This window comes from Etheostoma cragini, chromosome 12, assembly GCF_013103735.1.
Source record: "Etheostoma cragini isolate CJK2018 chromosome 12, CSU_Ecrag_1.0, whole genome shotgun sequence".
NCBI classification, from domain to species: Eukaryota; Metazoa; Chordata; class Actinopteri; order Perciformes; family Percidae; genus Etheostoma; species Etheostoma cragini.
The window spans coordinates 8,008,837-8,022,881 of NC_048418.1; the positions used below are offsets into that span (position 1 = coordinate 8,008,837).

The 14,045-nt window shown below is 40.8% G+C and overlaps 1 protein-coding gene across 1 annotated transcript; it reads left to right on the plus strand.

Moving 5' to 3' along the window:
* The first annotated feature begins 1,568 nt into the window (after positions 1 to 1,568).
* LOC117954344 (protein zyg-11 homolog) lies at positions 1,569 to 12,014 on the plus strand. The gene is made up of 15 exons (XM_034888086.1): positions 1,569 to 1,773; positions 2,453 to 2,618; positions 3,166 to 3,965; positions 4,181 to 4,321; positions 6,423 to 6,599; positions 6,877 to 6,941; positions 7,226 to 7,325; positions 7,559 to 7,609; positions 8,111 to 8,272; positions 8,386 to 8,433; positions 8,670 to 8,870; positions 8,958 to 9,010; positions 9,881 to 9,978; positions 11,105 to 11,223; positions 11,906 to 12,014. The coding sequence occupies exons 1-15, from the start codon at positions 1,771 to 1,773 to the stop codon at positions 11,930 to 11,932; spliced, it is 2,211 nt and encodes a 736-aa protein (XP_034743977.1). The 5' UTR covers positions 1,569 to 1,770; the 3' UTR covers positions 11,933 to 12,014.
* Positions 12,015 to 14,045: the final 2,031 nt, after the last annotated feature.

The window sequence follows — 14,045 nt, forward strand, 5'->3', positions numbered from 1 at the left end:
CCAACCCTAGTGTAGTATAGATCAGTGTTATCCAACCTGTGGGTCACACCCACCTGTGGGGCCGATGATAAATCTGACGTGGAGGGAATGAAAGGGATAAGAAAGAAAAATAACCTCTCTTTGGTGGAACTGCTCATAATTAATGCATGGTATTCACAGGGCAATGGTTTCAGCCAAGTACTCCCTGATTAGTGCAAAACAAAAAAAATGCCCAAATAAAGAGGCACAATAGAGCGCTACGCCACCCGTGTCTGATTTACAACAACAAAATCACAACTAAAATGCTACATTTTAAACGTTTAAAATCCATGACTAAAATAATTTCTTATTATTGTGTACATTATTTAAGGAATTATGTACAACTGATATTTTTTAAATTGCATTAAAAAAATTGTATGTATCACTGCAGTACTCTAAACTACTCCTAGGGGTACACGAGCCCCCATTTGAGAAACACTGTAGTAGGTGATAAAGGACACATTTCCTAAAGTGCTGGTTGTGTCTTCTCTCAATTTGAATTTTTTACTTAATTTAAATAAGATTGTTATCTGTTTGTACCCAAATGTAACAATAAAAGGATATTTTAGCACTTCCTTTCTCCACTTCTTGTATTTGTCCATGAATGAGGTGCACCCTTGTCATATTTGCCCTTGCTCTTAGAAAGTCTGTTTACACTCTCTCTCTCTTTCTCTCTCTCTCTCTCTCTGCCTCTCTCTCTCCTTTTCTGTCTGTCTCTCTCTCCCCTCCTTGTGGCTAAACAAGTTTATTACCCCCTCTACCTCCAATTCAATTTTACTTAAAGTATCAAAAGTAAAAGTACTCATTTGTAGAAAAATGGTCCCTGGCTGTGTTAATATATTATTTTGAATTAACTTTAGGTTACTCATCCATTAATGTGCATGTTGCATTAAACTGCTGTGGATGGATATCTACAGCAATGCATGATATTCTACACGATCATCATTCGTTAAAACCTTAAACGAGCGTCGCTGTCCTGTGAGAACCCCAGGTATCTAAATAGTCAACTTTTTATGAGATCCTTCACTTGTGACAATGCATTTTCCAGCTAATCCAAGAAGAATTTCTACAGTTTATTAATTTAAGAAGTATAGGAGAATTTCCTCAACCTATAAAGGAACACTTAATCCTTCAGTTTATTAGAAAACAATATAACCAGTAATCACCAAAGTTGGAGACTACAATGTTTTCATTGGATAAAAGGGGGTCCTACAATTTGTGAGTAGCAACTAAAGCTGTCAGACAAATTTAGTGAAGTAAAAAGTACAATATTTGCCTCTGAGAGTGAAGTATAAAGTCACATAAAATGGGAAATTCTCAGTAGCCTAGCTCAGATGTGTATTCAGGTACAGTAAATGTACTTAGTTACATTCCACCACTGCTTCATGCATGCATGTGCATTGACTTGCAGAACGTAGATAGATAGTAGAAAGTTACAAGTCGAGTAAATAGGGATTAAAAGAGTATTAGCACAAGCAATCGCTCACTGACCGTGACGTCATGCGTATTGACCAATAGGAGGCGGTCAGCTTGGGACAGGTCAGTTGGTACCATAGACTTTATATTTGTTAACGGTCTATTGGCAAGCTACTCGACGGTTAGCAACGACTGTATGAAAAAACGCAAATTTTCTTGGATTTAAAGGAAAGAAATGGACTAAAATAATGACGGGTTTTAATTGAAAACATTACTAAACGGTGCTGCCGTTATTAAGCCTATTTTATTTCCCTGTCGACCGTTTACCTTTCGAGCATGGTGAGTTTGACCCCGTCCCCTTCTGTAAAATGTTGCCAATGTTTTGCTGTCGTGAACTTTGTGTCAGTGACAAACGTTTAGCGAATACACTGCGTTGTAGGACCCATTGCTTTTGTCCACGTATCCTCTCAGAGACCGGTTGGATTAGGTGATTTAAATGCGCTTTGCTGTGTGCTGTGTTGCGTATAAAATTAGACTCCAGCAGCGTAATGTATCATGTGTCACTGTGGATCTGTTGAGCCCTGAGGTTGAGCCCCCTGAAGAAGAAGAACACTGACATAGTCCAGCCCAGTCTCATGGCAGTTCGTGATCCCACCAGCCATTGCAGTACCAGTCAGAAGTGTGGACACACTTTCTCATTCAAGTAAAAAGTTTGTCCAAACCTGACTGCTGGGCTATAGGCTTGGCCTACAGTATGCCCTTTACAGATGTATTTAATGTGAACAAACAAAAACGTATTCATAGATAAATATTTTACACCCTGTTCCATACAGACTTATTAATAACTTTTAAATGGTCTTTTCACCTAAAAAGTTTGGTCAAATATAGGCCTATAGTGTCTTTTCAGTAATTAGCCTGACCCTTTAAGATAAGTGCACATGTGCATATACGACCTAAATTTGTAATGTAATTATCCACTATAGTATGACTCTTCTGATTACCTACTGATGTGTTGCAGGATGCTGAAGGCCCCCAGGCCCTGTGTGAACTCTGCTTGGCTCAGGTGTGCCGCAGCCTGGATGCTCTGTGCAGCAAGCGAGCAGACGGCTCCATTTTCCTCAGCTGGGCCCCGCTATTCCCACAAGAGATGGCAGACCAGTTACTGCGTAAGATGGCAACTAAAGGTACGTCAGGAGGACAGAAAAAGGCTTCACAACATCCATATCAACAACGGAGGGCAACTGTAGCCACCACGTGATAGTAGCCTAGTTTGCAAAGTTGTTAAAAAGGGACCAATGGGGCGCCAGGTAAACTCACCTGGAAGAGCAGGCACCCATAGATGCAGCGGTTGCGGGTTCGAGTCGGACCCGCGGTCCTTTGCTGCATGTCCTTCCCCCTCACTCTCCCCTTTCATGTCACTTCCCTCTCCCCTTTCATGACTTCAGCAGTCCTCTGTAAATAAATTCCTTAAAATGCCCCAAAATATATATAAAAAAAAAAGAAGACAAATGTGACCTGACATTTAGTTAGAATTCTTCAAATGCGCAACTTTCTGTATAAACAACTGATAATTAGAATGTCTGAATAGCATTATCCTTTACCTACCACCAGACACTTTATTAATTGACAGTGTACTATGCCAGGCTGAAAATGTATTTCATGAACATCAATGTGGTTAAAACTGATGCTACTTTCTCCTACAACGTCCCTCTGTTTCCTTCCCCCTACAAGGCATACTGAATGACACAACTGTTGGGATTTTCCGAAATTGCAAAGAGCTCCGACTGCGCCGAGCCTTTATTCGCTGCTGCCCAGTGTCAACAGAAGCTTTCCGGCTGGCCATTTGCCCTCACCGGCTCCAGGAACTAGACGCCTCCTGGGTCTCTGGCGGCCTCACTGGGGCTAACATCGTCATAGGCCTGGCCTCCAACCCGGAATGCAGATCCAGTCTGCGGAGGTTGTCCCTCACTGGGCTACAGGTGGACTCAGAGTCTCTGGCGGAGGAGGGAGGGACCCGTGTTGGCTTCAGCTCCCTGCAGGGCTTGAGGACGCTTAACCTTGCCAACACAGACCTGACTGATGCTGTCCTTGAGGACATCTGCACTCTCCCTCAGCTGGAGAGCCTGAACATCTCCTGTAGTGCCGTCTCAACGCTTAACGCACTCCTTGATTGCAAAAACACCCTGAGATCTTTGATCGCTCACCGGCTACGCCAGCTAGATATGTCGTCTGCAAGGTTGCTCTTTGTCTTTGGTCAACTTCACGCTCTCAGGCATCTAGACTTTTCAGAGGACCATTTTGCTGTGGATGACAGTGACGGGAAAGATGGGGATGAGACATTGCGGCAGCTTCTGGAGGGGAGTCCTCAGATCCTCCCTTCCCTTGTTTCTCTAGATATTTCTGGGCGGAAGAGAGTCACTGAAGCAGCAGTCATGGCCTTTGTGGAGGCAAGATGTGGGCTGGTCTTCTTGGGCCTGCTAGCCACCAAGGCTAGCTCCTGTGATGTCCTGTCCTCACACAAAAACCTCAAAGTAAGGAGCTAGTGCTAGCATGGGGCACAGAGTTAACATCATGCAATGAGATTTCAGGACGTTAAAAAATGTTATAGGCAGAAACATGAGCTTGACTCTCATAAAACATAAGTTTCTTATTTGTCTTTGACTTGAGGCTTTGTTTGGGTATGTACTGAAAATGCCCGCTGCATTTCCTGTCTCTCTGACAATACTGATGTGCTGTGTATGTTCAGGTAACTGGAGAGGCTAATGAGGACCAGGTGTGTGAGGCCCTGAGAAGGTACAGAGACCGTGAGTGTTTTGTACGAGAGGCCCTCATCCATCTCTACAATCTAACCACTGACATTGACAAACCACGACCAGACATACTAAAGGTACAAGCATTGTGTTTAAGCAATAGCTTTAAAACAGACTTGTATTTATTACAACACAGGTCATCATTTTTGTCAGGTTGTGGATTACATTGTATTCACAAAAGTAATTGCTAAAACAACATATGAGTAAAGGTTGGAAACCACTTTATTCCAAGGTAAAACTAAACGTGAACACATCAAAAATATCAATTAGCCCTTTTTGCATAGGAAAACTAGATAGTCAGTCTGGAAGAACTGTGATTTAGGTTCTTCCAAGTAAGGATTGTTTAAAACTTGTATGATTGTTTGACCAGAGGTGGAAAGTAATGACATAAAAAAAACAATTGCGCCTGAAATCACTACAGTGACAAATCATCATCTAGGCTGCCTACCAGGCGCAAAAGTCTTTCTAAAGGAGTCGGAGATTAAGAACGAGATGAAAGTGGAATAGGCAAGCAACAACGGTTCAGAGACTGATTCAGTAGAAATGCTAGCTGACCCCTTGTCCTATTTTCACGACACGGGAAAGATTCCCCTGCCTTGTTTTACAGTTATTTTTTGTAATGTAACCAAGTCAGTTTTAATTAAAGTACATTTTAAATGAACTACTTATTACATTGACTTGAGTAGTTTTTCAGATAGATAATTTCACTTGTACTTTTTTTTGTGAAAGTATTGGTACTTTTACTCAGAAATTGCAAAAGTATTCACTTCCCGTACACAAGTAGGAGTGTAGATACTTGTGTTGAAAAATACTCTGGTAAAATGAAAAGTACTGATTTAACTTCTTTACTCAAGTAAAAGTAACAAAATACAGCCTTGGAAATTTACTTAAAGTATAAACGTAAAAGTAGCCTTGCAACTGACTGCAAAGCTACCTGGACCACACAAATGTTACTAGAGAGCAAGCTGAGAAACTTCAGTGGACACGGAAAAAAGGCTCTCTATTATGCCGTTGGCTACATTCTAAATGGATATCTGCCAATAGGCCTTTAACATCACATATATGATTATTGTGACAGAGACTGGGTTATTAAGATTCTGACGGAATATGTGAAAGATATGAATTCAATTGTGATTCTTTGAGAATTCACAGATCCAGTTTCTATTTTTAATCTTTCCCTTAACATTTAAAGGAATCTACATGTATGTGTATGTGCTCAAATATGGCTTATGCATTACTAAGCAGACATTAATTAAGAAGCTCCCCAGGGCATTGGCCAAGAGTCATTCTTGAAGCCTATCATCTCAAACATCTCTCTCAGATGAGGTCGAGGATGATTGGAGTGTCTTGCTGCTTGTCTGCCTAATCTCTGGGATCTCCGTTTTCTTCCTTTTCCATCATGTCGCTCCTCACTACTATGTGCTAACGTTAGCGCCATCAAGAAGCAACTGATTTGCCGCAAATGATTGCTGTTGAATCTGTCGAGTCACCTTATAGTGGTCCGGCAAGTGCAACGTGTGTGCAATTGATAATGATTTCTTTTATGATGTTTGACTCTAGTGTTGCACAATATCTCCACTTACTGTATTGTCTGCAGGATGAGATGCTGTAGTTCGTTAGTTCATCTTTTATTTAAATAACAGGAAGTCCCACTGAGACCAAGATTTCCTGTTCAAAAGAATAAACATACAGTATAAGCACAGAAAAACACAGAAATTCTCAACAACAAGCCATTTTTACACTGTAAAAGAAACAATTTCAAGTAGCATTTAATGTTCAAGTATAACGGTTCAAAACTGAAAAAGCACAAATAAGATAATTAAAATGTTTTTGTGACAGAATGCCCTTAAGGACGGAGCCTAGCATGTCAAACCAGTTTTTTTGTTTGTTTTATCTCCCTGCACAGCTGTACAGCTACATTTAAAATGTCCTCTGACCTGACACTATAATTACTGTATGTAGTCGGGCTTGGAAAGAAGACATAAAGAGGCAGTTTCTATTTAGAGCCTCACAGATAAATAACGCAGTGCAACCTCACAGATGTAGGAGTGTTACACACTAATAAAATCTGTGAGATGCCCTGTTCCATCACTGTCCTCTACTGATGAAGTTTGAGTGATTCAGGTAATCTTATTCTGAAGCACATCTAATTTTGAATAAACATCTGGTTTCCTGCAGCTGGTTCTTAGTGCAATGCAGAGCCACACCACCTCCCTGCATGTCCACCTGGTGGCCACAGCGTGTGTGTTCAACCTGACCACCCAGGACCTGGCGGAGGCCATGCCTCTCAGCCTGCTCAGCTCCACTGTCACCCAGCTGCTGTATGCCATGAAGACCTTCCCCAGCCACCAACAGGTCAGGTTGACATGCTCAACGTTTCACATTACAGATCCATTATGCTGATGTGTAGTTACACAACAGCAACATGTTGCACAGAATGGCTCTGTTGCTACCAGCTGGTGTGTCATCCAGAGATTTTAGAGTCTGACCTAATATTTGGTTGCAACTCCCATTCTGCCACCTTTAGACAGTATTTGCAGTTACTCCATAATACCTCATACACACATATATACCCATATTCTTTTTACACCCATATGGTTCTTCAGTTCTTAAACTGTTTCCATCCCTCCAGGTGCAAAAGAACTGTCTACTGGCGCTCTGCAGTGACTACATCCTTCAGGATGTCCCTTTTGACAAGTTAGTTAATTTCTTCCAGTTATAATATGACGCCTGAGTTCACGGTTACGCAGTAGCCAAGGTAATCAGTGCGCTCATAGAGTGGCACTGTAGTATTTTTCCAACAAATTGTGATCCAGCTAAAATATATTTTGTCTTGAAATGTGAAAGTGCCAAAAGAAATAGTCCACTGCAGATGCAAAAGTGCAGACCAGAACTCAGATTTCCCCAAGGCTTCTCTAAACAACACTTGTATATTTTTGTAATACTGTGTTCCTTATATCCATAATGTGATCATGGTTCAGGTATTTAGCAGCCATGCTGGGGATTAACTGGCTGTGCAGCCATGAGGATCCTACCCTTCAGAGGATGGCTGTGGCTGTCATCTCCATTCTGGTGGCCAAGGTCAAGACACTACCCACTGACTGTGCGCTAGTCTGCTGCAGGGAAATAGTACAGCAGCTGTTAGTCCTACCTGTTAAGATCCCTGTGCTTTAGTCGCCTCCTGTACCTCTGTGATGCTAGTCTCAACGGCCAGATTTATGCTTTCATTTAGTGCAGTTCAATAGTGGCCATTTTTCCTTGTGCGATAATGTACAACTAGTTCTAGAAACACTCATCTTTTGTTTTATTTGCAGTTGTCCACAGAGGACACCGCTCAGCTGGGCAAGGACGTCTTTATTATGAAGGTACATTAACACTTTCACGGTATTTAGTTTCAAACTTACACAACGTCCCCGGCTTAACACTAGATATGCAGGAGTGTATTCTGGTTCTCTTTCTCTCTCTCCCCCATTCCCTCTGTCTTTCTCACCTGCTCTGTTTTCCATTACCTACCCTGTACATATACTCATTTACTCACTGTCACCACATTGCTCCATGAACTCGTCCTTCACGGTTTACCGTTATTCAATTACACCTCTCTATTTCTCTCTTTGTGTATGTAATCAAGCTTCTCTCTACGCTTCAGTTATTCAGTGCTTATTGTACGCCTGGTGCCACTTATTAATATATAAATTATTGTATCCATTACTCAAATTCAATATTTCCACAGGATGTTTCACTACAAATTTATTTACAAAAGTTGATTTTCTTTTTTTCTTTTTTGGCGCTTACATGTTTCCTCGTCCCTCTCTATCACTCCCATCTGTCTCATATTTTTTCCATTTCTCATTTGCTCCATCTTGCAGCAGCTACTGGCTATTGTGCAGCAGAAAGCCATGGTGGGAGCGGTGGACTCCACTCTGAAGTTTGCTCTGAGTGCTTTGTGGAACCTGACGGATGAGATGCCCACCGCTGCTTGCAATTTCATCGAGTGCCAGGGCCTGGAGCTCTACGAGGAGGTTCTTGAGGTAGTAGAACTCCAGGAATACACTGACATTAATACAAAAATGCGCACACACACACACACACACACACACACACCCCATCACCATCTCATGCCGTCCTTTGGTTTGTGTTGCAGTCCTACTACACAGAACCGTCCATTCAGCAGAAAGTTCTTGGCCTCCTGGTAGGGTGTCTGTGTGTGTGTGTGTGTGTGTGTGTGTGCGTGTGTGTGTGTGTGTGTGTGTGTGTGTTGTTAGGTCAGAATGGGTTTGTGATCATGTGCCATGTGTGCTACAGTAAAATATAATTCAAATTTGAATTATTTTGACCAATAGGAATCAAATTAAATCCACCTTTAGGGTCTGACATAATGTTGATATTGCTGTCACCACTGCTATCATTTGTATCTCTGTGTTACAGAACAACATAGCAGAGGTGGAGGTGTTGCAGGCGGACCTGATGCAGGAGGACCTGCTGGAGCACATCCTCAGCCTGGTGCAGGACTCCCAGGTGGAGGTGGGGGTCCGGTACTTTGCAGGGGGGACTCTGGCACAGCTAGCCTCCAGACCAGAGGCCTGGACCCTGGGCGACGAGCTCCGCAGCACCATACTGAAGCAGCTGGTGTGTGTCAAACGTTTTGGATTCTGTTCTGCATTTAGTACGGGGTAAAATTCACCTTTGGCTCTTTTGGTCTTTCTTTCTTTGCAGCATGCATCCATAATGACATGGACCCAACTCGAGAGAGAAATGGTCTCTTACAGGTGAGAGAAATGCAAACTGGACAACACAGACGGAAAAAGCTGTTTAGAAGTAATTTTTAATGAATTTACTTATTCTGCTTGTTCAATTCCATATCAGATTAAATATAAATGTAATATATGGATTGTTTGAAACACTGTAGAATAAACCCAATTGTAATTCCCAGTATACCATAGGTTTATTAATTTGGATTAGGGATATAACGGTATGAAAAATGACCCCACGGTTATAGTGACCAAAATTATCACGGTTTTCGGTATTATCCCGGTATTTTTAAAGGTGTGTTCAAAGCCTTTAGCAGCAACTTTTTTTCCGCACGTTCTGCAGACAGAATAACTATCTTCCATCAGCTGTCTTTCGGCATTCTTATTATAACCAAAATATGCCCATGCTTCGGACTTAGTTCTGAGGGCTGATAGATGTCCTGAGGGCTGTCATCTCCTCCTTCTGCCATGATTCCAACTTCAAGAAACACACGTTGTAGGCTACGCTGTGCACCTGCGCGGTAACTTCAGGAGACTCCACTGACGCTGGGAAGGATTAAACACACAGTTTCCACACCGTGGTAATCCACCGTGATAATAATATTTATAATGAAAACTGTAACTGTTTTCTTTAACATTTTTATCGTGGTTTCCCGTTACACCAGTAATCGTTATATCCCTAATTTGGATATCTGCTGAGGTCTGCAATAGAAAGGGCAGACAATCACAATAATCTAATTTAAAATCTAGTGACACCTCGTTTACATTTCCTTGGTAGCATTGGTGCCAAAGAAAATTTACTGTCTGTTTAATTTAAGCCCAAAATTAACCAATGAAAACTGCTCAGAATTACTTATAATGCGAGTGTCTCCTTGTGTCTACATTCAGGTCGTTCCGTCCATTTTGCCCTCTGCTTCAGACTTTGCAGCCCTCAGGAGTGCAGCTGTGGGCAGTGTGGGCCATACATCTGGTCTGCAGTCAAAACAGTAAGACACACAAACAGACTACTGTGAGGATAATTGGGCGGCATACAGGACTGTGTGTGTATAACTGTTATTAATCATTGAATTGTTTCAAAAATTATAGAAAATTATTGTTTTTTTTTTAGATTCGCTAACATTTCCTGGCTGCTTTTCTCTGTCTTATATTAAACTGAATATATTTTGGTTTTGGACTGTTGGTTGACAAAACAAGACATTTGAAGGCATCACCTTTGACTGAGATAGGTATTTTTCACTATTTCTGACATTTTATAGACTAAACCACTGGTTCTCAAAAACCACGGTACTAGGAGCTACCTCTAGTGATATGCAGATGGTATATATATAAAAAAAATAATGATATTAATAATACTACATTTAAATACAAACTTCAACATTTCCAATAATAATCAGTTAAATGTAATTTTAAGAAAGTGTTTCTTTAAGTGTAATATCTTTGTTTCAGTCAACTTGCTACACAGATACGTAAATGAACAGAGTGCTCATCCATCCATAATTAGTTACGAGCTGTGATGGCAGGATAGTTAGCAGAGGTGAAATGAATGATTCAAAAACACTGCAGTCATGTCTCCAAACTATTAGAAAGAGAGGTGTGTATGAGGAAGAGAATATTTCGAGCAGCCCTGTTGAAACTATGTGCTATTCGCCCCTTAGCAGCGGCGGTGAAGTCTCCACAGCACCTGCTAGTAACAAATGATGCAAAACATTAAGGAGATAAGACCTGAGTTATCTTACATTTTTAATCAGTTGGAGCAGGAAGGTGGATCAGCGTGGCTGTGCCTATCAACAATAACAAACAAAAAAAGATTGGGCCATTATTGGGATAGCCTAACATTGTCTCAAGTGGTACATGGTATAAAACGTTTGAGTGACTGGACTAAACAATTAATCCAGGAAACAATCACTGACAGTAATCGTCAGTTATAGCTCTATACATTTTAGATATTGTGCTATCTATTATAATTTAATTTGCCACAAATATTGAAACCAAAATAATGTTTAATAGATTCATGTAGACTTCCCTGAAGTATTATTAGTCGAGTGGTGGTGGGCTCGATCACTGGAAGCTTCCATTCCTCTCTCATGTTCTCATCTTCTCTCTGTCCTCTAGCTTCACATTACAGCAGCATGATGGAGAAGGAGGGCTTGACGGAACTTCTGAAGGCTTTGTCTGCACATCCCGACACTCACGCCGACGTTAAAGGACTTTCAGACAGCATCTTGCACATGGTAGAGCAACTCTAAAGTCACTCAGGGTCCTTCTACAACCAGGTGGGGCCTGGAAACGCTTGACAAAGAGCAATACATTGATTTTATTGAATTCATTGTTGAGCTGTGCCTAAAATGTGCTAAACATGAGGTTGCAGATACAGTGTTAGAGTGCAGGCAGTTCACATCAGTCATGTTAAACAGATTAAATTATTTGTTGTATATTTAATATGGAGAAAAACTGTTTACAGACAGTAGTGAAAGCATTTTTTCTGAGGTCAAATTGCTGTTAAGTTTGAAAAAGTTTGATCTTAGTAAACTGTTACTAAAGCTTGTGTTGTAAATCATGCATAGAACCATCACCTGTCACTAGAGGGTGCTTTGGTACTGTAGCTTCAGGGCTGTTTTTTCCCTTAAGTTTATGTAAAATATTCAATCATCATATGTTTGCATTCAAACTCATAATAAGTAGCAATATATCAAAACCTGAATCTGCTGTATTTAACCGTCTGTACCGAGGGCCTCCTTATTTTGTTTCACATTTATTTATGTTCAGAAATATTGCTCTAGCCGTCTCTCTCTCTCTCTCTCTCTCTCTCTCTCTCTCTCTCTCTCTCTCTCTCTCTCTCTCTCTCTCTCTCTCTCTCTCTCTCTCTCTCTCTCTCTCTCTCTTTCTTTCTTTCTCTCTCTCCTGGTATCCTAGATGCTGAATTCATTAAATTTTATGTAACAGCTGGAAGATAGAAGTGCTTGCAGGCATCTACACAGTCTATTCTAAGTTGGCCTATTAATAAATCCTTTTGAAAAGTGGATTAACAACCTCTCGTGAATACTTGAGTTGTACCACCATGTTCAACTTTTAACTGTCAAAGCCCCTTCATTCACATTTTTAAATCCCCCAGAGATATTCATAGGATCCACTATAGAGGAGTATGGCTTTTGCATGTTTGTTCTTCAAGCAGGCTAGTTGTCCTTTTGCCAGTGGTAGGCTAAATATCAAAGAAGTGCTGCAGTAATTAATCCAGGGTCAGCATTTAACTACCTCTTCAACCCCCTAAACATCAATGGCACAGTGGCAGTCCTCTGGGGTCAGAGGTCGAGTGCCCTATAGGGAACATGGTGTGATGTTACCGGGAGAAGTTCAAGGCAAGAGAAGTGTAGGAAAAAAGCTGCTTTCCTGGGGCTGTCTAGCGTGCTGTATAGCATGGTGGCTTTGCACTATGTGGAAAACAAGGTCAACGTCATAGCAACATCAACTTATGACAACATCAACATCAAATACTTTTTTTTGCTAAGACTGAGAACTGAATTGAAGTTACTGCCAGCAGCTGGTTAGCTTAGCTTTGCATAAAGACTGGAAACATGAGGTAACGGCTAGACTGGCTGTTGAGCCGGTTTAGTTGAATCCAAATACCAGGACCTCTAAAGCTCACTAATTAACATGTTGATCCAAAGTGTTAAAATCACAATTTGGGAGCCGGACTAAGTCCAAGAAATTGTCACACTGACCCCTTGTAAAATGGTAAATAGTTGTTTTACAACTTTTGTTTTATGTTTTTTTATGTTTTGGGTTGACAGATTTGGTTACCCTCCTCCACTAAAGCCCAACTAGTGGTTTCCTCATGTTTCATGCTATAAGCCAGAGGTATTAGACAGGCGGTACAGGACCAAATTATAGTTTGATAATTTTTTTTTTACTTAAACTTACACTTACATTAACATGACTCCAACATATTACCAGCAATGATACATTGGCCTATTTGTCAATTTCACAGAACAGGCTTACTAATTATCACACACAGATATAGTTAAGCTTAATGATTGAATCGCACATTAAAACATAATGTATAACTATATGAATATGTCAATAACTATTAATACCATAGTATTGTATGCACCATAAAAAGCTTGCCACCTTAGACATTATTGTAGGCCCAGTTTCATACGCAACTCAAATTTAAACAATAGTTTTAGGGGGTCCCTCCTCTATCTATCTTGCAGCTAAGAGGTCCTTAGCCTGGAAACCGTTAGGAGACCCTTGCTAAAAGCTAATCTGCTGTCCGTAGCATATCTACCATACGGACACGAGAGTGGTATCAATTTCCTCATCTAACTCTAGGCAAAAAAAACAAATAAGAACATAATTTCAAACTATTCTATTAAGAGAACAGAAGGATCTGCACTGGCTAGACATATAGAAATAGAGATGTCTGTAGATAAATTGACAGGTGCCAAAATAGGATTTATGGCCTAAAATATCTCTAGAGCTAAACAAAGCATGGGAGGGATAAAGAGAGCCGTGCTGGAGATAAAAGTTGCAGAGTGAGTCAAAGGAAATTCAAGACCCTTACATGCTCCACGAGACTATGTGCAAAAATACTAGAGACCAATTTGCAGATTCCCTGTCTCAGTTTAAAATATCATTGTGTTGCATTTGAGGTGGAGCTCAGTAAGCATCTCGTTATCTCACTTTTGCAGCCAGCTCTTATGGATTAACATAATCGTGGACCACTCTGGGCACCCAGAATACACTAATGTACAATGCAACACATCTCCAGCTGTGAGTGTGTGCATATGCCAGTGCACGTGTGAGGCAGTTTTTTTTGCAGCTATGTCTGTGAGCTAAAAAGGCCCCAGTGTAGACAATAAGGAAGCCATACTTTGACTTGGATACTAATTAGACACTCTCTAACTATAGGGGTGATTCATTCAGAAAATGTCACGATTCGATTTGATTCCCATTTTTAGGCTCATGATTCAGTTCAATATCGATTTTTGATTCAAAAACGATTCACAGTATGTAAATGGAGTTACTTTTCCCATGTATATATATTTTAATATTA